Here is a 21,208-nt window from a genome sequence, read left to right on the forward strand (position 1 = left end):
TCTAATGAATACATTCGGCTACTTTAAGCTGCATCCATTGCTAACACAATTTGTCTGGTTCCTGTAGAGAAGTACTGCCAAACGACTAGGACTGTCCAGAGCAGATAAACATGAACCTATTGGGGCATGAAGCCTCCCAGCATTGAGCTGTGGAGCAGTGGAACTGAAACTTCTCTGAAATGACAGATGGTGCTCCATCCAGTACCTTTGGGATGAGTTGGGGTTGAGGTGAGGTGGTGATGATCCAACACCCTGACCTCATAAAAACACTCTTGTCGCCCAATGCAATTAAAATCCTCAGCAACAGCCATGTTCCGTCCATGGACAGTGGAGACTCCTTTTTTTAATACCTTCTATTTCCAAAGAAACAATAAATAAGCTGGTGTCCCAATACTTTAGTCCAGATAGTGTATCACATTGCTCACATATCTGTGAGTGCTGTTCTTTGATACATTCTGCTATATTCAATAGACATGCCTTGGATTAATAGAGTCCCCTGTTAAACATTTTCCTACTATTTGATCAAGTCACAGGATGTCGATTGGGAAATTTAGGAGGACGTGAACTCAGATGCGGGTGATTCATTTGTGTGTGTGTGTGTGTGTGTGTGTGTGTGTGTGTGTGTGTGTATGTGTAATTAATGAGGGCATTGGATGTGTGTATGTGCGTAACCTTTACTATAAGGTTCCTCAGCGTAAAGACAGCAAGTGGAGGCACGCTCGAGTGCAGATAACATGTAAAGGTAAGAGATAAGGGCAGATAAGGAGAAAGGAAGAAGTGGAGTGGCGGAAAGAGAAACCCCACCTATGCTCTTCTGGAGCCTGAAGCTGCAGCCAGAGCAGGGGAGAAAGTGTGGAGTGTGGAGGGAAGAGAAGGAAGGAGGAGATCCAGACATGACGGAATATAGACGGTAAAGGACTTGTCTGAGGGAGTAGGAATGAGAAGACCCAGGAAACGGGAAACCACCTATTTTCACCAAGTAGAAGAAGTAGAAGAAGTGAAACACCTAACGTGACCATCACTGTCTGTGTGAATCCTCCCATGTGAAGTTTCTAGTGCTCTTCCTGCTGTTATCCAGCTCTTCTCTCTCCAAACCAGGTGAGGACTGAAATCACACACACAAATTCTCATTATTCATTTTGTCTGAGGTACAGATTCATTCACACCTGAGAGGGTTCTTAGTCTCATGGAACGTGTGGAACCCTGTTTAATTTTACATTGAACCACCTACAACAGGTTTTCCACCAATCTTCCACCAATCTGAAGAACCCTCTAAGCATTTAACAGGTTTTTCGAGTTGGCATGCTTATATTTATACATATAGAACCATTGTCTTTACTGAAGAACCCTTAAAGAACCCTTTTTAACAGTGTAGTTTTACAGGAATTATAAAGTAATGAAGTTTTAATTCATCATTGTTTTTTAAACCTGACTGTTATCTGCTGCATCTTTAGCATATGTTCGATTAACGCTGGCAGTAATTTCCCTGTGCTTACTACAAGATCAGGAGCCCCGCTGATTTAAGCATCTGCCCATTGACTTCTATTATAAATGAAATGTTCTCTTCGTATCTGTCAAAATGATGCAGCAGACTAGAGATTAGATAGGTGTATTTGAGAAGTTAGAATTCTTGGTCCGTGGCCATATGCAGGGGGAGAACCTTATTTTGGAGGAATCATTCCAAGTATTGAAAGCCATGTAATTATTGTAAATGACATGGTTGGAAGCATTAGCATCAAATCGGTTCAGGGTGAGACACCGCTCTACACCACAGGTGGTTTTGTGCAGCTAAGGCAATTGCCTTTATGTTTTGCACATTGAGCAAGCTTGAATTCTTTCAACACTCCTAAACTAGGAGGGTGGATGAATCATGTAGACCTAAGATTTAACAGCTGTAGTAAAATGCAGATGGAGGTAGAATTTAAGCCAAAGCAAATCCAGAAGCAGTAAGATGTTTTAAAAAACATAACGTAAAGCAGGCCAACTCCACACTCCAAACTTTCTGGTTCTCATTTGGGCTACCCATACAGGCCCAACATGGACAGGTTAGATGGGACATTGCGCTGAGAGGACACAACAAGTGGACAGTAAGGATAAGTGTTTTTTTTTGTTTGTTTTTTTACAGTGTTACAACTGTAATATAATATTTGTCTCATGCGAGCTGGTCGTATTGCTGTAATCCAGCCAATAACAGCAGATTTATACATATATATATATATTTTTTTTTTTAATAAAAGCAAAATCAGTTCCTTGCCTCTTGCCTAAGATAAAATAACACGGTTGTAAATAGGCTTGTAGTCTTGTGTCTGAGTTTTTTTCGCCCAAACTAAAGTCACATACTTCACGTTTATACTTATAAATGACCTAAAACACTCAAATTCATTCTTTAGCACCTTTAACAAAGCTAGTGTTGCTTAGAAACTTTTGGCGGAGAGTGTGGTGATGGTAAAACCAGTCTTTTGTTGAAGCGTCCTGACTTGTCGTACTATGCACTGCATGTGTTGGCAGAAATAGCATCCCTGACATCCCTGCAGTAATAACGACTTTGTAGTTACAGCTTAAATCTGTTGTTCAAGTCAAGAACGAGCTTTTTAATGTTTGTTTACTCTGGTTACTAAGGAAGTGTCAGTCCGCCCATTCTCCACCACGCACATACTAATGGTGATACACCCCAGGGGTTTATGGAGATTATTGTTACATCCTCATAAACACCCATTACCACTCTTTTTTTTTTTTGTTTTACTGTTTTTGTAGAGGGTGTGATCGTCAAAGGGTGTGCTCACGCTGTCAACCACATACTGTATTTACACACGTATCGAACCCAGGCCTGGATTTGACTGTGGAATGCACACATCTGGCCAAGCTGGAATGGCCAAGGAATGTCAAAAAGCAAATCCTACTGTTGGTCCACATTACCTACCCCACTCCTGATGCAACATGTCTGCTTTTGGAAAGAAAGGGAAACATAACGTACAAGATTTCTCAGCAGAGAGAGCAAAAGAACAAGAAGGGCCTGTTCGCTCATCTCTGTTCAAGTCTGGTCTCGCCATCAGGGAGGGGAGCACAGCCAGGAAAACGTATTCCCATCGTGACACAAGCATGAATCTCACTCTGAGCTCACACTGATTTGATGACAGTTTTGCTAATTGATTCAGTGAATCACAAGATCTCAAATTTTACAGCACTTTAGTTTCATTTGATAACATTTAAATCAATAGTTTTTGCTATGAATAAATTTTTTTCAAAATGCTAATATCCTACATTTGATTAAAAAGATATATGTATGACCTGGAACCCTGTTTGGTGCCATTTAGAAACATTTAGGGTTCTATTGAGAGGATATTGTTAGTGTATCGTGTGTAACACAGATTAATCCTCTCACAAAGTTTGGCCCCATCTTCCTCCCGTAGGTCTCTCTCTTCACAGGGCCCAGTGACGTATTAGTGTTTTCTTTAGCGATATAAACACATCGTCACTACTGTTGAGCTCACTAAGTCTCATTCTCTTACCCCTCCCTCACCTCTCTCTCTCTCTCTCTCTCTCTCTCTCTCTCTCGCACACACACACACACACACACACACAGCTGCTCCTCTCTTAGCTCTTAGCTTCATCCAGCCAACTGACTGATTGTCCATTTATCTCTTTAAACCTTGTTAAAGTTTTTTCTCTATTAATGCTTCTGTGACAAAGCTTTCGTGTGTTTGAGACTAAAGTTCTCAAAACTACACCTAGATATCATAAGAAAAAACGACAAAGGCCTCTAGACAGTTTATTAGGCACTAGCTAGCATTTCAACTTGTGATTAATCAGAATTAATTAATCACATTGAATATTGTTGTGATTAACGCACTTAAACTTTGCAATAGATTGACAACATTCTCTCTCTCTCTCTCTATATATATATATATATATATATATATACAGAGAGAGAGAGAGAGAAAGACAGAGTGTGAGTTAGGGGGTGAGTTGGGGCCACTAGTTACTGACCTCACTAACGCTTTTGTCACTGAGTGCAGTCAAATCCTCACAGCAATGCAAGTAGAAAGTCTTCCCTGGACAGTATAGAGTTGCTGTAAACATCTACTCCAACAAAAGCAAGATAAACTCTTTTAAATACCCTTGATTTCAGAAGAAAGATTGAGTGAGCAGGTGTCCCAATACTTTTGCACATATAATATAATGTATATGTCCCATCTCCATTTCACCTTTATATATATATATATATATATGAAAGTATGATACCGTGTTAATAACAACTACCAGATTTAAATATATATATATATATATATATATATATATATATATATATATATATATATATATATATTTAGTATATAATTTAGTATTTCAATTAGTATGTTTGGCTACACAATATCAGACAGAACAGCAAGTAACACCTAAACGTTGGTGTTACCAGGAACATTGTAATACTGATTTCCCTCATGTCTCAGTTAATGCCTTACCCTTAAAATAAGGGGTTCCTTGTGGTTCTTCATTAAAGGCAAGGGTTCTGTTAAAAACCACAACAACTTCAACCTCAAAGATACCTCAATGGTTCTTTGCCTGGTAATTGTTCACATTGGTGAAAAACTTCACATTGGATCTACATTGCACCTAAATGTGTTCCACTACTGTTATAGAACCATTATTGGCTGAAGCTTCCCACCTCATGGATTCTACAAACATACTTATACACTTCACTTGTTTAACCATATTTCAATGAATGGTGGCTGCTTTAGGTACAGTATTTCCATCAAAACAGCTGTAGATGTTTCTGTTGCCACTTGCTTACGTTACTAGCTGTTAAGGACTTCAAGGGCTAGAGAAACAGAATGCAAGAATATGGGCCCTTTAAAATCTTCTGTTTCCAATTTGGACACTAAAGTCTGTAAGGCTGTGATTCATGGTCAGGACTTCTGAGGTCACTCTCCCCTGTGAGATACATAAAAAACATCACAGAAATGTCTGGTTAGTCTCATCTACTGACTGGAAATTAACATCAAAGCTAATACACCCTGCTGAATAAGCAGATTCATAGAGGGGAGCCGTTTCTTTGGCTTTCCCATCACGTCTTCATTTGGTCATCTTGTAGGTAAAATAAAGAGCAGCTGCTGTAGTGGTGAAATGCTACATAAACAACTGGTGTCAGTAATTAGTAAAAAGACAAGAAATCAACAACATAAAAGGACATGAAAACTTAAGACCCCAGTGAGCAGCCAAAGGCGATTATGGCCAGGAAAAACTCCCTGGAAGAAGAAACCTTGGGAGGAACAAAGACTCACAAAGGGGACCCGACCCGTCCTCCTCTGATCAGAACTATTGATAAATTATGGATAAAAGTCACCAAACCATCTACACTGTTGTACTGCTCAGGTGAGCAACATAGTTAAGAGTCCATTCAGGTTTTAACATGGTCATTAGGCAGGTAGCAGTGGTAGGAGGTGTGCAGCTGGTCTGGCATGGGTGGTGGGGGAGCCTGGTGGTCGAAATGGTAGGTGGCAGCTGGTCTGATGGTCTGATTCAAGTAGAGGAGACCTCAGCGGTCAGTCTACCAGCAGGTTCTGAATGGATTTGTAAAGAGCAGAGAATGTTGAGCAGTATCAGAGTGTGTCTGACGACTCCGGCAGGTCTGACTATGACAACCTAATTAAAAGGAGAAAGCCAGAAGGTAACACAGACATGGAAGCACCCCGAAACACTGGCGTCCATCTGCTCCACCGTACACAAACCTGAGTGATCGCGTGCAAGCAGTGAGACGACAGCTCCTCAGTATACTACAATTCCCTGTGTCCATGAACGCCTGGATCTGCAACCTTTATCTAAGGGGAAACATTAATTACCAAAAACTAAACTGAACAGATGGGGTTTCAGCCTAGATTTGAAAACCGAGACTCTGTCTAAGTCCCCAATAAACACTTACTACCAAGATAATCAGATTTAATAAATAGAAGTCATGATCTCTGATTGCCAAAGATTTGGACAGTACTTTTAGTGCCTGCTTCAATAAATATCTAATCCTTATTCTGTCTATCACTGAATATCCCTGGAAAGGCCTGTTAGCCTGTTAGCTAAAGTCAGTTATGACTTTATTTGCTAAAGTCAGTCAATACAAATTTTCAGTGCTGTTCATGTTGTAGTAAATAAAAAGTGCAGCGCTGGTGTGAAATATATAAATCAGAGGTTATTGTATTAACGAACATTACACATTGACATCTAAGCTCAGAGATGTAAGCAGATGTAAGCCAAGTTTCACTAGCCCCACTCTAGGTAGTATATTAGCATATTTATGCTCTAATTACAGTATAATATGCAGATATGTCAGCAAAGTGTGACTACAGTCCTACTGTGAAAATCAGACTTGGTCAAATGTTACATGAAGTCTGAACACTACAGCTTAAAGCTTTGTCAGTGGAAAGTTTCACTGGAAAATCCTGTTAGCCTGTTAGCTCACATTATTTGCTGAAGTCAGTATTTGTCAGGGCCGCCATTGACTGCATAGTATCTTCAATGGCATTTCAACAATGGGAACAAAAATCGGAAGTTTGGGACCACTATATATGCTCTTTATTTTTAAAAAGGTGCTGTGGCATAACATGACATTGGCTATGTTTCATAATAAAACATAAAAGAGGCATAATAAATGTCATTTTCACATAAAGTAAAGGCACAGAAGCGATGCATGCGCTGCAATAGCGTTAAAAACACTGCAGTAGCAATGTTGGGCGAGGCCGGCGGCTGGCGCGGAAGTGGCGCAAACAACGGAATAGGAATATTAAAGCCACGGAAGCAATGCTAATTGCATGGTAGTGATGCTAACACCGCGGTAGCGCTGCTTGGAGAGGCCTGGTGGTCGGCGCAGAATTGATGCGAATGCTGCAATACAATTCTAATGCCACGGTAGTACTGCTAGCACTGAGATAGTGATCCTAACAAAGCAAAGAATTTCAGACTCAGCTTACCTAAGAGTACATCTCGTCTCGGCAGCACATAGTCTAGACCATCAGCCAGTCAGTAAGTGAAATTGCCTCGTCTGGGCCGGCACGCTAGGCGGTCCAGCAAAAGGTCAGATACCAAACATGTCTTGGCAGACCGACTGCAGCTGGGGTAAATGATATGTCATGTTACAGTATTTGGCCCATTATTAGAACTTTTAGCTTTATTTACTCACAAGGAAATTAAAAGAGAAGACTCTTGCCTTAAGCTGTAGCAGCAACATTAACCTCACCAGTACTTACACGTGGTCGCAGTAATGCTACGACATGAAACCTACACCCCAATCTGAAAAACAGTAAAGAAACTTACGAAGATTACTTGTATTACAGAGGAGGGCCAATGTAGTGTTAGGAGTCTTGCCCAAGGACTCTAATTGGTGTAGCGCAGCATAGCCACCCAGACCAGGAATCAAACCCCAGTCTCCCACATGGTGTGGTAGCTCACTGGCAGGTAGTGGTGTTATCTGTTGCACCACACCACCCCCTTTTTAAAACTCTACTGTGTTTCTGTCTGCTGGAAGGAATATTTTGGTATTGCAGGCATTCTAGGAAACCAGGAAACAGAACTTACAAGTGTTTTGCCGCATAAAAGCAGATGTGAAAGACTTGTGATTGTGATTTACATTTACATTAAAGGCATTTAGCAGACACTCTTCTCCAGAGCGACTTACAAAAGTGATTCACTGTTTACTCAGAAAATACCCTTAGACTAGGATCCGAAGATACCTCTTAAGCCTATGTACTACTAAACACAAAGGTCAGTATGGAGACCACAATACTCAACACTACACTTCGCCCAAGTACTCTCGGAAGAGGTGGGTCTTCAGTCTGTGTTTGAAGACAGCGAGCGACTTCCTGCTGTTCGGACACCCAGGGGAAGTTCGTTACACCACTTCGGTGCCAGGACAGAAAAAAGCCTGGACGCTTGTCCTCTGTGGATCCTAAAACATGGCGGGTCAAGCCGAGCCACACTTGAAGCTCGAAGGGCTCTTGGTCCTTAGGATGAATTCTGAAATTCTATTAAGAACTTAAACATTAGCATCCTCTGCAGCTCTACTGTCAAATTCTTCAAATGCCCTCAGTTCACAGGGGTTATGAGCTGATAGAATAGAAAATAATAGAAAATTCCTACAGAATGATACCTTGATGTATAGGAAATGCCTCTTTCCACAGGTGTTGATATCATGATATTTTAATAAGCTAATTATGCACACATTTATACAATGTTAAAAAAATACTCTAAAAGGGCCCTAGACCTTTTTTTAAAGTATTTAAACGCTTTAAAGAACAAAATAAATAACTCTAGCCTTATTGTTATTTATCTCAGGGGCTGTCAATCAGGCCTGACATATTTGATATCTGAATTTAGCTCCTTTAGTTTAAAACAGGAGGTGCTAAGCTAGCATTGCTAACACTGGTCTTAACCTGTCACCGAGCTCATCTCTGTAAATACACGCCCCAAACGTCTCTCAACCTGCTCAAACCGCATCCATATCTCGTGGTTTAGTCATTCAACGTAAGAGCAAAAATAAACATCCCTGCAAAACAGAATGGTGGGACAGTAATTTAGAGTGACTTCAACCACTGTTACCTCAGTACTGCATGTGTTAAACAATGCCTGGCCATGCTATTCTAGCAAGTCATTTTTTAACATTTGTTTTAGGTAGTATTTATAGGCAAAGAAATACATGTTTTTACCAAATTAAGACTGGTGTCAGTCTTTGTCTTGGCTAGTCCAGTGTTTGATAGCAAGGTTAACCCATAGCATCTCTTGTTGTGAGTTAGCAGACTCTTGCCTTATTCTCTACCAGCAACATTAACCACAGCAGTGTTTGCATGTTAGTGCAGTAACACGAATCTGTGTCCTGTTCCCTACTCACTAAAATCCAGATCACTATACGGAGAACTATTATAGGGAACAGAAACAGCCCAGGTGGCGGACACCTCGTTATGTGTGTGAGCTCATTGCTGAGTGTGTCACATAAACAGGCTGAACGTCGGCCTTCCTCAGAGAAGCTGCACACAGATCTTTAAGCCAAACAACATGATGGATGATTACGGGTATTCCATGTCTAAAAGGGTACACCGTCTGCACACTACATATTATGGTGCATTGTGGGATTGTTACAGTGCACTGAAATTTTGGCACCACTACAGAGTGATGGTACCCCAAAGTAGTGCACTGTTTAGCGAATAGGACTCAGTTTCGGATACAGCTAGTGGCCAAAAACAGTAGCCTCTGTGCCCGCATGTCTTCTGGGTTATTGGCAGATCAACTTCCGTTTAACAGGCCGGTATAACAGATATTTAACAGATAATGCAAAAGCAGTCTGTCATTAATCGTTGAGGAAAAGTGAAGCGCCATACAGCCTTTACAGCCTGAGATTAGGGTCAATGTGGTCAGATTAATGGTTAGGCAAGCTTCAGCCACAAAACTGAACCCAGCTGCAAGGAGTGTAGAAACAAAGAGGTGGTTTTAATGTTATGTAATGTTACTGATCAGTGTGTGAATGCTCTCTCACGTGAAATATATAATAATGAATAGAAGGTTACAGATTTGAATAGGGTATGTAAAGTTTTTGATACATACAGGATGGGTTCCAAGAGAGGCCTACCTTTTTCTCATAGCAATAATAATAATAATACATATACATATTAATACATTATACATATGTATACATGTTAATACATATGTATACATATTAATACATATTAATACATTACAAATTAAATAATAAAAAATAATACAATAACACAAAGGCAAAGAAGTAAAGAAGTAAGACATAGGCCAAACATCAGAGATTTACATTTTAAATTAAAAAGAAACAACGGTCATAGGTGTCAGTAAATTGTCTAGCCAATGAGGATTAAGCTCTAGCTTTATCAAGCTGTCCCTTAGCACGTGCACTCGGTAGATTACACCTGTGTAGATCATCGTGATACACAGATGGCACTGATGCAGGTTGGCAAACTAACCGACGTACAACAGATTGTGCAAGGTGGCGTTCGGTCTGCACACGACTGGGTTAAGCTGAACAAGCCATATGTTTTCAAACTAGCTAAGCGTTCTCAGAAAAAATCAGGAGCTGGACTGCTAGTATAATGTCTAAAGGTTTTCTTCATTCAGACCTAATGTGCATAGAGCCCATTTGTGCCTCCTTCCCTATTACTCCCATTACTCCCAGTTCAGTTGTACTACCAACTCACACGCTCACTCACTTGCTTACACACTCACATTTACCAGGGTAAAGACATTATGCAGCATTATGTAGCAATTAGTACCTTAAAAAGTACCTTAAAATAGCAGCTTTTGAAATGTTGTGTTAAAGGAAGAACGGCGACTCTGTCTTTGCTAATTCAGACCGGAACACTGCCACTGTACTATATAACTTTGGTGAAGCGGCACAAGATCTCTCACCAGAACTGCGTAACGCTGCGTTTTCCGAAAACAAATCTTGTTATGAGTTCCCTCCATGAGCAACTGTATACATGCATTTCTGGACAAGCTGAGGGACACAGAACCACTCAGTGAAGTGATGTCAGTGTAAAGTCCTTTGATACAACTGTTTTGAGTTAGTCCACAGTTGACAATTCTGTATCTCTCAACTTGTCCAGAAATGCATGTATACAGTTGCCCATGTGGGGAACTCATAGCAAGATCTGCATTCACTGCAATGGCGTACTGCAAAAAGTGAATTACACTCCCTAACTGTAGAGGGAGCTCTAAAGCAAAAAATACTAATTCTAGTATAATATAATAATGTTGCTTTAAGCTGTTAAAAAAAGGCAATAACAGTTGTCTGGTGTTTCTTTGGAGGTGGGTCTGTTAGCTCCTGTATATTATTTGAACTCGCCATGGTCGGACGCCAATCAGCCTGAGCTAAGCTTAGCATGGATTGTTGCTAACTTGCTAACTGGCTTGCAGTTGAAGGTTTGCAGGTGGAGATTGTGCTTGTGGAATTTGGTTCCACATCATGTTCGCTCACATCTGTCTCTGTATGACTGCATGTCCCAAACTGTGATGTGCGTACTGTGCCGGTTTAGGCAAAAATACATACCAAAAACTTACAACAAAAAGCACATTGATAAGAGTGTGGATTTTTTTTTTTTTTCTTAAATCTTGCCATAAATCTATTCTATATTAATTTAACTATAGACTCGAATCTCCCTCCAAATTCAGTTTATACCCGCTGGCGTGCAACTCTACAAAACCACTGTAACTGCAGACCTGCTCCACATTTCCTTCCTACAAATGTCCTCTGTTGAGTCAGCTCTGTGACCACACACTTACTAACCACTGCATCAGTGTGTGTGTGTGGGTGTGTTTGAATGTGTATGTGTATCTGCTCATTTTTCAGCTCCTGTGCCATGCTGACTGCTTATCTTTTATCTCGTACAGCCTCTCGCTCAAACACTCTTCCTCTGTCTCTCTCACACTACAAATGGCCCCATTAAAGAGGAGTCTGCTTCCTTTCCCTGTCAAATCAAGCTAAGCTAACACCTCATGGTCACATCTGTTTTTTCTTAATTATGTAAAGACCCCTATCAGATGAGTAATTAGGCCAAGGTTATTTTAAACAGGCTCCTGTGTGCTGCACAGCAAAGCAGTGTTCTATAATTAGCCTTCTCTTCAGAAAGCACTACAGGTGACTGCGTTTGCCTGTAGTGCCAATAATTAAGTTTCCACGGGCATCGTTGCTGGTGTCTGACTAACATAAAAAAGAACAAAGGCATTGGGAACACTGCAGGGGTTTTAAGGTTTTAGCAGATTATAGACCAACTGGGTATTTCACACTTCCTAAAAATGGCCTTGGCACAATAAACAACTAGGGGTTATCCACTATATATATATATATATAGGCCTGCCAATCCGATTTGAGCATATCTGTATTACTTTGAACTACACTCTGAGTTCTGCCTAGTACTACAAAGTGGTCTTGTGGTCTTGGACTTGTGGAACTCTTCTTAGTGCTAAACAGAGATGTTTTGTAAAAAGCCGTACATGGAACCATCTGCAAAACTCCCCCCCTATAACAAAGAACCCTTCAACCAGGTAAAGAACCATTCAGCATTGACATATTGCCTGTTTTTGGCAATGCGTAACTCCTCTCCATCCAAAATGATTCCATTATCGATTAGCAAATCAATGAGCTAAACAGCAGAATCAGTGAGCTGGTTGCTATGGTAACCAGGAAAGCGTGAGCTGAGTTTCAGTGGGTGCGCAGCTGTGTGTGGAAAAGCCTTGTAGGCCAATTGTCCGAACATCATCAACAAACGAACAAACACTAAATCAACCGAATACTTCCGGACACCAACAGCAACAGCCGTGGCACACCAGCCAAACATTTGTGGCTTGTTCGCGCTTGTCTGGTCGGTGGGCCTTGGCCCTTATGGGGCTTGAGGAAAGGCCAGATTTCTAAAGCGTTCAGTACAGACAGTTAGATTAGAGAAACTGCACATCACCAACGAACAAAGACAATGGCACTGACCTCATACTAATAACATCATAATTTGGCCCCAATAATAACCCTCATGCTTTACAATGAATAATACACAGGAACACACAGACAGACAACAGTAGTACAAAACACATCCTCTGATCTGCCAGAACATTAAAACCACTGACAGGTGAAGTACATAACATTGATTATCTGCTTCCATTGGAATTGGCTAGAAGGTGTCTGCAATACTGGCTGGTCTCATACTTCTCATCCTTGCACTTGGATCTTATCTTTTGTTTTTTGTTTTTTTGTTTTCTAAAAAGAGGACACTGAAGACACACAGCTGTCCGTCATGGTTAGGATGTTGTCACTGGGGGCTTCAGTGTATGTGTTTTACATGTGTTTTTTTTTAGTATATTTTCATAAAAAAAAATCAAGTAAAACCAAACTGATTTGTGTTCATTTACATTTGTGTTTACATTAGCATTTTGAGGCTGTGGTCAATCAGCTGTGGTGGGAAACAGTTTGACTTATGGTTAATGTAGGTGCATGTACATGTAGACCAACTGTGGTGGTGAGTAGGTGGGACGTAAGCAGTTTCATCAATGGTTGATGTAACTGCAGATACATGTAGACCAATAGTGGTGGTGAGTAGGCAGGACGTAAGCAGTTTGACCAATGTTTGATGTAGACCAATAGTGGTGGTGAGTAGGCGGGACGTAAGCAGTTTGAGCAGTGGTTAATGTAGCTGCAGGAACATGCAGATCAATAGTCTAACCAGGCTGTGTGCTTACGTCTCCGGAAAGGTCCTGCGATTGGCTAACCATACAGGCCCTGCATGGGCATGCTATCTGGGTACAGGTTTTGAAAGTATTTAAATAAAAATAAATAAAATGCGAAATAGCTGAAATGCTGAAGCACGTCCCTGAAGATATAAGGCCCATAAATCTTGGTTTCAGTCCCAGTACATAGTTTTCGTCTTATGAATTGCTCTAGGCTACATGTTTCATAACGACATCATAAAGTTCATCATCGCCACAGGCTTTAAAACTCTTTCTGCTTCAGGAGACCTGAACCAACTCATCAGGTAATCATTAAGTCCTTCCTGACCTAAAGCAGGTGTGTCACAGTGGGGAGAACACTAAAGTCTGCAGAGTTCCAGCCATGTAGCAACGAAGCTCAGCAGGAAACTGTTGTGTAATCCTGCTATGACAAATATGACTATTCTAAAAAGACTGTCTGTAGATGTTTTGGAGATATTCACCTTGTCTTTAACCCTAAGAGTCATGGTTCTATATAGAACCATCACCACTTAATGAAGCCTTTTAAAGATGTAATATATATAATAGAAATATTTTGCCTGGTTCTTCGCATGGGGTTCTTTGGTGTAATTCTTTTTGTATAAGGCTCTGTAAACACTGTTTGTGGACATCCCTTCTAATGAAAGCACTGCAGATACTTGAAGTTGCACCCATTGCTGACACAGATGTACAAATACACATACACAGCTGGTCTAGTCCCTCTAGAGAAGTACAACCAATAGAATAGGACTCTCTGGAGCAGATAAACATGAACCTATTGGCATCATGCCTAATGCCAGGTGTGGACTAGAGGGGTATATAACCACTCAGCATTGATCTGTGGAGCAGTGGAACTGTGTTCTCTGGAATGATGGTTGGTGCTCCATCCAGTACTTCTAGGATGAGTTGGGGAGTTAGGGATAGGGTGGCATGGTGATCATCCAACATCCTGACCTCACTTATGCTCTTGTTGCTGAATGCAGTCAAATTCTCACAGCAATGCTTCAAATTCTTGTAGAAAGCCTTCTTCCCCGGACAGTAGGGACAGTTACTCCAACAAAAGCAGGATAAGCTATTTTTTAATCCTCTGGATTTTGGCCCAATACTTTTGTCCTTATTATATGAATATGGCTATGCTGACAATGCTGAGGAATACCATACAATACACAACAAATAGCATGGTGAAGACCAATGGTTCTAGGCTGGAATTTGTAGTAGTGTATGTGAGCTTAGGGGACCAACAAGATGAAGTGTGTCCCCAATAAGCACTGATTGTTGTTGATGTTGTTTTCTCAGATCATCATCATGGCATTGAACAACACAGCCACCACGTCGTCCTCTGTCATGCTCCCCATCTCTCCAGTATCGCCCAGCCACCTCACATCCTTTACCCAATTTCCCAAATATTCTATCTTCACCACATCTCCAGTAAGTTCATCCGAGACCATCATGAGCAACAACGGTGGAGCCATAGGTGGGGCCCTGATCCTGACCATCGTTTTCCTCGTGGGCGTTCCCGGCAACCTCTTCGTCATCTGGAGCATCATGGCCCGGGCGCGCCGCCGCTCCATCACCACCCTCCTCATCCTCAACCTGGCCTATGCTGACGGCTCCCTTATAGCCCTAACACCCTTCTTCATAGTCTACCTGGTCAAGCAAGGCTGGGTTTTCGGCCTCGCTATGTGCAAGGTGATGTTCTACCTCTGCTGCGCCAACATGTACGCCTCCATATTCCTGATCACACTAATGAGCCTGCACAGGCTGGTGGCGGTGGTGTGGCCACAGCACCTCAGAGGACTGACCACTCGGAGGACAGTGGTACGGGTGCTGCTGGTGCTTTGGTTTCTGGCCCTAGCCCTGGCCGTACCTGTTTTGGTTTTCCGAGAACTGACTCAGCGGAGAACTAAAGAGACTAATGTCACTGGAATGAAAAGTCTCGTGTGTAGCTGCGAGCACCCTCACGCAGGATATGTAAGTTGGCTAAAGCAACAGTACATGGCAATACATGGGGTCCAAGCACTTTTATGCAGAATGGGGCCTTTTGAAAGATTTTAAATTATGTCTTTATTATGTGTAATGTCTCTATATATATATGTACACACAAATTACAGAAGCATCGATGTGTCTATATGAAACCCAGCCTTTACTTTTTATTTTAGTCATAACCCTGTACGTTTTTCTTTCTCATGTGTACTTCAGGTTGTACTGCAGTATGGTATGGAGACGTTTCTGGGGTTCTTGCTGCCATACGGACTGATCTTGGGCAGCTACTTGTGCATCCTCCGCAAAATTCGCAAGACAAAGTTCCGGAGACGGATCCGCAGCGAGAAACTCATTCTGGCCATCGTCATCACCTTCGGCCTCTTCTGGCTGCCCTACCATGTCATCAACATGGTGCAGGTGTGCGAGACTGTGTGTGTGTGAATGTATATACAGGGTTGTACATTATTGGGACTAGAGTTAGAGTAGCGTAGAGGGCGGTATAATAGTAATACTGTATACCATAGTATTTAAAAATGATGACGCTATCTGAAAATGCGGACGGTTACAAAATTACAACGTCTGATGTGTTAAATTTCTGTTCTGTGTCAATTAAGTAACCGGCCTGATAAGCTTAGTCCCCCATGTGCATTTGCAAGAGTTGTAGGGTGGGTTTGATTAAAATAATAATAATAACCACATAAAAAATGCCGCTAAATGTGCACATTATAGTGAATAGAGCATACAGCTCAGGATTTTACTGGACTGCTGTTAGGCCACTGCAAACTGCAAAGCTGAAAGACTGTGTTCCAGATCAATACAGGACTCATAGCAATGTTACGCCTGTTCCTGCTAGTAGATGATTTCTTAATACTGCCTATTACTATGCCTGTTGAGCATGATGACATGTGTTCCATATCCACAGGTGGCAGAGGCGGTAACTCCGACAGGATCTCCTTTAAAAGAAAAGTAAGTTACCCTCACATGGCCTGACTGAAATAAAACTCCTAATGCTTTACCAGAACAGTCTTTCCAAATCCATGACCGGGATATCAAAACCTTATTTCTAGCATATGAGGTTAGGGTAATAGCTAGCATAGCTGTCACATCCTTCAGCTTTTCTGCTTTAGCATGAAAGTGCTCCTAAAAAATCTGCAGGAACCTGTGGGAATTTGCAACAGATCGTTGAATATCCGAGATACAGACATGTCACTCAGCTGTAAGCTGTAATCCTTTTTATGACATGAAATCCTTGGCATTAGCAATAACTCCCTGATTCAAGTTCCAGCAGCCTCCTGTTTCGTATTGCGCTGTGTTTTGAAATCAACTTTGATGAAATTAAAGGGATAGTCTCCCAACAGCCTTGGAGGAACAGACTTAGACATAGACTAAAGCTGTTTTCACACTGTGCTTGACCACTCATGACCATGCAAGCTGCTGTCTGTATGCGCAGTACTTCCCGGTCAGGTGCAAAAGTGGGAGGCCACTCAGTAGCCAGGGAGGGTCTGCATATGTGTCCTGGCTAGTGTGGAAACAGCATGTCAGCCCTTCAGGTTTAATTTCAAAGGCTACCTTTTCTTAGCTCGTTTCAATACTGATACCTGCAAACCTGGAAGACCAGCTTAAGGCTGGCACCTGCTTTCATGCTAAAGCTTTCCTCGACAGGTCGCGATAGGTTTATAGACTGGTATACAACTTGCGTTCAGAATGTTGGAGGGGGAACTTCCAGACGCACCCCAGACGCTCTCCCACTGGCCGACTTTTTAAGACTCATCGTCTGCCATTAGACTCGCACAGCAAAATTCCATGTGTGAGCTTTGCATCCCTTTGAAAATAATGTGCTTGAAAGCACAGCAGTGAATTTACCAACATCAGTGTGAAGTACATATACAGAATCTAATGAACTAATGTAAACCTGAAAGCTGCAATGTCCCCGATCAAGGATTTTTACACCTAATGCAATCTGATTACAGATGCCGATCCGATCTTGATTAGTGTATAAAGACTAATACACTAATCCACAACAGTAAGCAGCAGTAAAATCACTGCTTTAGTAACAGCTTCTAAAAAACAGACTAAATTCTAAGCTGATTTACTTGGAGCAACTTTTTTAAAGACTGTTTTATACTTTATGATGTTTAATATCTTACAGTCCATTCCAGACCTACCTGGCGTCCAGAGCTGGTTTAGAACCAAAGAAAGGAGTGTGGTTCTCCCGCTGGTAGAACAGAGCATTTCCACTGTAGTTCAGTTTCGAAGCAGAAGTAATTCAAGAGTGAAGAGGGAATGGGAGGAACATTAGATCTTCCCATTTAGAGATGGGTTCAAATGTTGATGGTGTTGTTGTGCTTAATCTTAGGCATAATTTTGGCTCCATACTATGTTCATATCATACTGTAAAAAACTGTGGAATTTGGATCTTAGTTTTTGCAGAGTTAAGTGGTTGAGATGTGAGTCATTTATACTGATTTGGTGTGACATTATTGTACATTTATTATAGAGAAACATACTGACTCAAATGTCTTTACAGTGGTGATGATATTAATCGGGAGTTGCCATGACTTCAACACAAATATAGCCATTTTATTTACTATCCAAAACCATCAGAAAATATATAGGTGTCCTCTGAATTGTTTTTGCAGTGTTGATGATGGTAAAGGAGAGAAAAGTCAGTGCCTGGTTCTTATCACCACCACTGTGAACAGTTCTGACTCAAGAAGACGGGAATCACTCTGAATTCCTTTGTTTGTAATTTAACCATGTAGATACGCAGAAATCTTGGTGAAAAAAAACCTTTTGGCAGAGTAAGGTCCCTGCACTCTTTCTACCCCTGGTGTTCTGTCCAATTTGACCTATTTATTGTCCCCCTACCCCCTACCCTGATATTATCCGTACCTTTTCTGCATCTGCTTTAAATATGAGAGCAAACTACTAAGCCTCCTTCTCCCCTCGCTCTTCTCTCTTCAGTCTTGGTCACATCTGGAGGTCTTTAAGAGCCCTCACATCCACAGTGGCCTTCGTCAGCAGCTGCATCAACCCTGTCCTCTACACCCTGGTGGGGAAGGCCTATATCCGGGACGCAGGAGTGGCCTTCATGGCACGTCTCTTCGAAGCTGCAGGCCTGGACTCCACATCCCGCAAAACCCGTCAGAACAGCCGAGACCGCAGCGGGGAAAAGGCAGAGAACGAGGAGCTTCGTAACAAAGAGAGCGATTCGACCACTAGTGGCAACACCAGCTCCAACGTTAAAGTCGTTCCTCTTAAAAATGGGAAGTAGTTGAATATAAGAACTGGACTAGTGTTCACTCGCCGGACCACAGCGTGTGCTGTTCACTGCAGTTGTGCCCAGCACTAGACAGTCTGTCCACAGCTGTGCTCTTTTACAGCAGCTACCTGTATTATGGGGATAGAAGAGCTTTACAGAACACTGGCAAAATTGAACCTATTCGACACAATTTATTTGTAAAAAACAATATTAAGTTATTAATACAGTGCGTTATTAATTAAGCAATGTTCATTTTGTAAGATAGATCATATTTTAATGTTGAGTAATCAAGCTTACATTAAAATGACAAATTTGAGATTTGAGGGCAAAACAATGATATCTTATGAAAGGAAATCCGCTTAAATGTAATATAAATATTTAATTTTTTGTATTTTTGTAGGTATTTTTGTAGGAATATTATAAGATGAAAGAACTTATTTCTATTTTTTTATCTCGTTTTAAGTCTACTAAATGTGTCTTATTCTATTGGCAGATTATTTCATTTAATTCAGAAAAAATGATAATTTATAGTCAAGAAATTATGCTTGAATCAAGCAAAATGATCTGCCAGTGTAATAAGACACTTTTATTGTATAAAATATATATATATTGTATAAAATTATATATATATATATATATATATATATATATATATATATATATATATATATATATATATAGTAATAGTATAGTATATAGTATATATAGTAATAATTTAATATAACATATAATTATCAATAATCTAGACTAGATTTAGAGGATTTTCATGGCTAGGATATCATTTCTTGCAGAGTTTTTGGGTGCCTTCTTGGTAAATCTGGTAGATGCAAGCGCATTACAGTGCAGGTGTAAGAGGTGCTTTGCATCCATTAAAAAAAGGGTCCCAAATATGGGGTTTTGGGGGAGGGGCTCATTATCACTGGTTTGCTTATATACAAACCGTGGATCAAGTGTGCAATTTCGAACATCACTTTTCTGCGCACACTTTTGCTGAATATTAGGACCTGGGGTCATGGCATTTCACTGTGCAGGAACAGTTCTGGCTGTTCAGGCTGTTCTGGCAGAAAAGAAGGCTTTTAGCCATGCTGGCGATAAGTCGCTGCAGTTCCACATAACCCCACACACAGAGCCGGGAGTGGACAGCCTCCACATCTGCAGTGGACTGCACCAGTGTTCACTAGAAGCAAACCCCAGACCACCAATTTTAGGAGGACCAGATATCATTGCTCTGGACAGCTCCCAGGCTCGAAAGCAGTCTTCACACTTGATCATGCGTCCTGAACTTGTGGGGCAAGTGGACCTCGGTCTGGAAAAAAGGCTCTAGTGTGAAAACGCCCTTCAAGCGATGCCATAAAAGGACCACTTTTGGTGGACTTTTGAACTGGTATGTAGCATTTTGGTGTGGTTAATCTTCAGTTACTTACTAGAGCTAATGTAGCATTTTAAACTGGAAACTAGAGATGGTGAAATACCACCTTTTCTTCTTTCTATATCAGTATTGAAATCCTAAATTTCAAAATCACTTACATTTTTGAATGTGATTTTTTGCCAATGTTCTGTAAAGCTTGTCTAACCTCACTACAAAGTTCTTACCAAAGTATGAATTTGTGGGTGGAGCATGGATAGAACTACAACAGCTGGTACTCCTATCAAGTACCATGGTGGGTTTCCTCTGGCCTCCAGGACATCAAGAAATCTGGATTCTACAAGTTGTTGGAAGTGCTGTGCAGGATTTTCTTACTTGTGAATATTTGCATTGTGTAACTGCTGAACAGCAGCCTTTTCCACTCCCTCTGGCCTAGACACACCCTCCCACTGGTCTATACTGCTGACACCAAAGAGGAGGACTCCCTTGACTCATGTTGCTTGCGCAAAATTCCCATCCCGGTGATGCAGAAGAGCCCAGGCGATGACTTTCCGCTCCTCAGTGGTCCAGTTTTGATTCTGGTATACCCACTAGTGCTGAAAGCATTAGCATACAACATGGGCTTCAGCTGTTGTAGCCCATTCAGGACCGAGGCTGGTGTGTGACGTGTGCTCAGATATCTTTTTACACATCACTGATGAATTCACATGTGAATTACCTGGATATGACCCATCTGTTTGGTTCTGCGATTCTCATCTTTCTTCTCCGGCCCTCAAATCCACAAGTCTTTATGTCCACTGTACTCCGCAAACCCTGGCAACATCATTATGTCACTAAGGTCACTCATTTTGCTCATTCCGTCTCTTAATGAAACACTGTCTGATGCTAGGAACACTGGTCTGACTCAATTATACCATAAGTTGCAGTCACATGATGTATGAGATGTAAAGAGATGTAAACAAAGCCACTTAGTTTAGTAGTTTAGTGTAAAACGTTGATTATAGTGAAGCTTATCAGTCAGAATAGTTCACAGTCCCCATCTTGTAGACATGGCGTCCCCTTGTTTCCATTCGCTACATCTGTAAAGAAATCAATCAGTAATTTCCTCAACAATGCTACATCATGCACCTTGACAAGCAACACTGCAATCTTACGTTACAGAAACGTTACTGAAGTATGCAGAAATCTTTAATAAAACTGGTGGAATTCCCCTGTTACGTGAACCATTTAAAGTAATGCCTGTTGGAGGTCCACAATGAGGTTGCCAAGCGCTGGGTGGTCAAAACAGGACTTAAGACGTATACCTAAAATGAGTTAAATGGGTAACTTGTTTAAATGTATGAGCTCCATCAGGTGTCTGGAAC

At 41.2% G+C, this 21,208-nt stretch overlaps 1 protein-coding gene across 1 annotated transcript; it reads left to right on the forward strand.

Annotated features, from left to right (window-relative positions):
• The first annotated feature begins 850 nt into the window (after positions 1-850).
• On the forward strand, positions 851-18,513 carry ltb4r2a (leukotriene B4 receptor 2a). The gene is made up of 5 exons (XM_072670382.1): positions 851-1,098; positions 14,530-15,204; positions 15,433-15,633; positions 16,139-16,182; positions 18,181-18,513. The coding sequence occupies exons 2-5, from the start codon at positions 14,539-14,541 to the stop codon at positions 18,488-18,490; spliced, it is 1,221 nt and encodes a 406-aa protein (XP_072526483.1). The 5' UTR covers positions 851-1,098; positions 14,530-14,538; the 3' UTR covers positions 18,491-18,513.
• Positions 18,514-21,208: the final 2,695 nt, after the last annotated feature.

Source organism: Salminus brasiliensis, chromosome 24 (assembly GCF_030463535.1).
Source record: "Salminus brasiliensis chromosome 24, fSalBra1.hap2, whole genome shotgun sequence".
NCBI classification, from domain to species: Eukaryota; Metazoa; Chordata; class Actinopteri; order Characiformes; family Bryconidae; genus Salminus; species Salminus brasiliensis.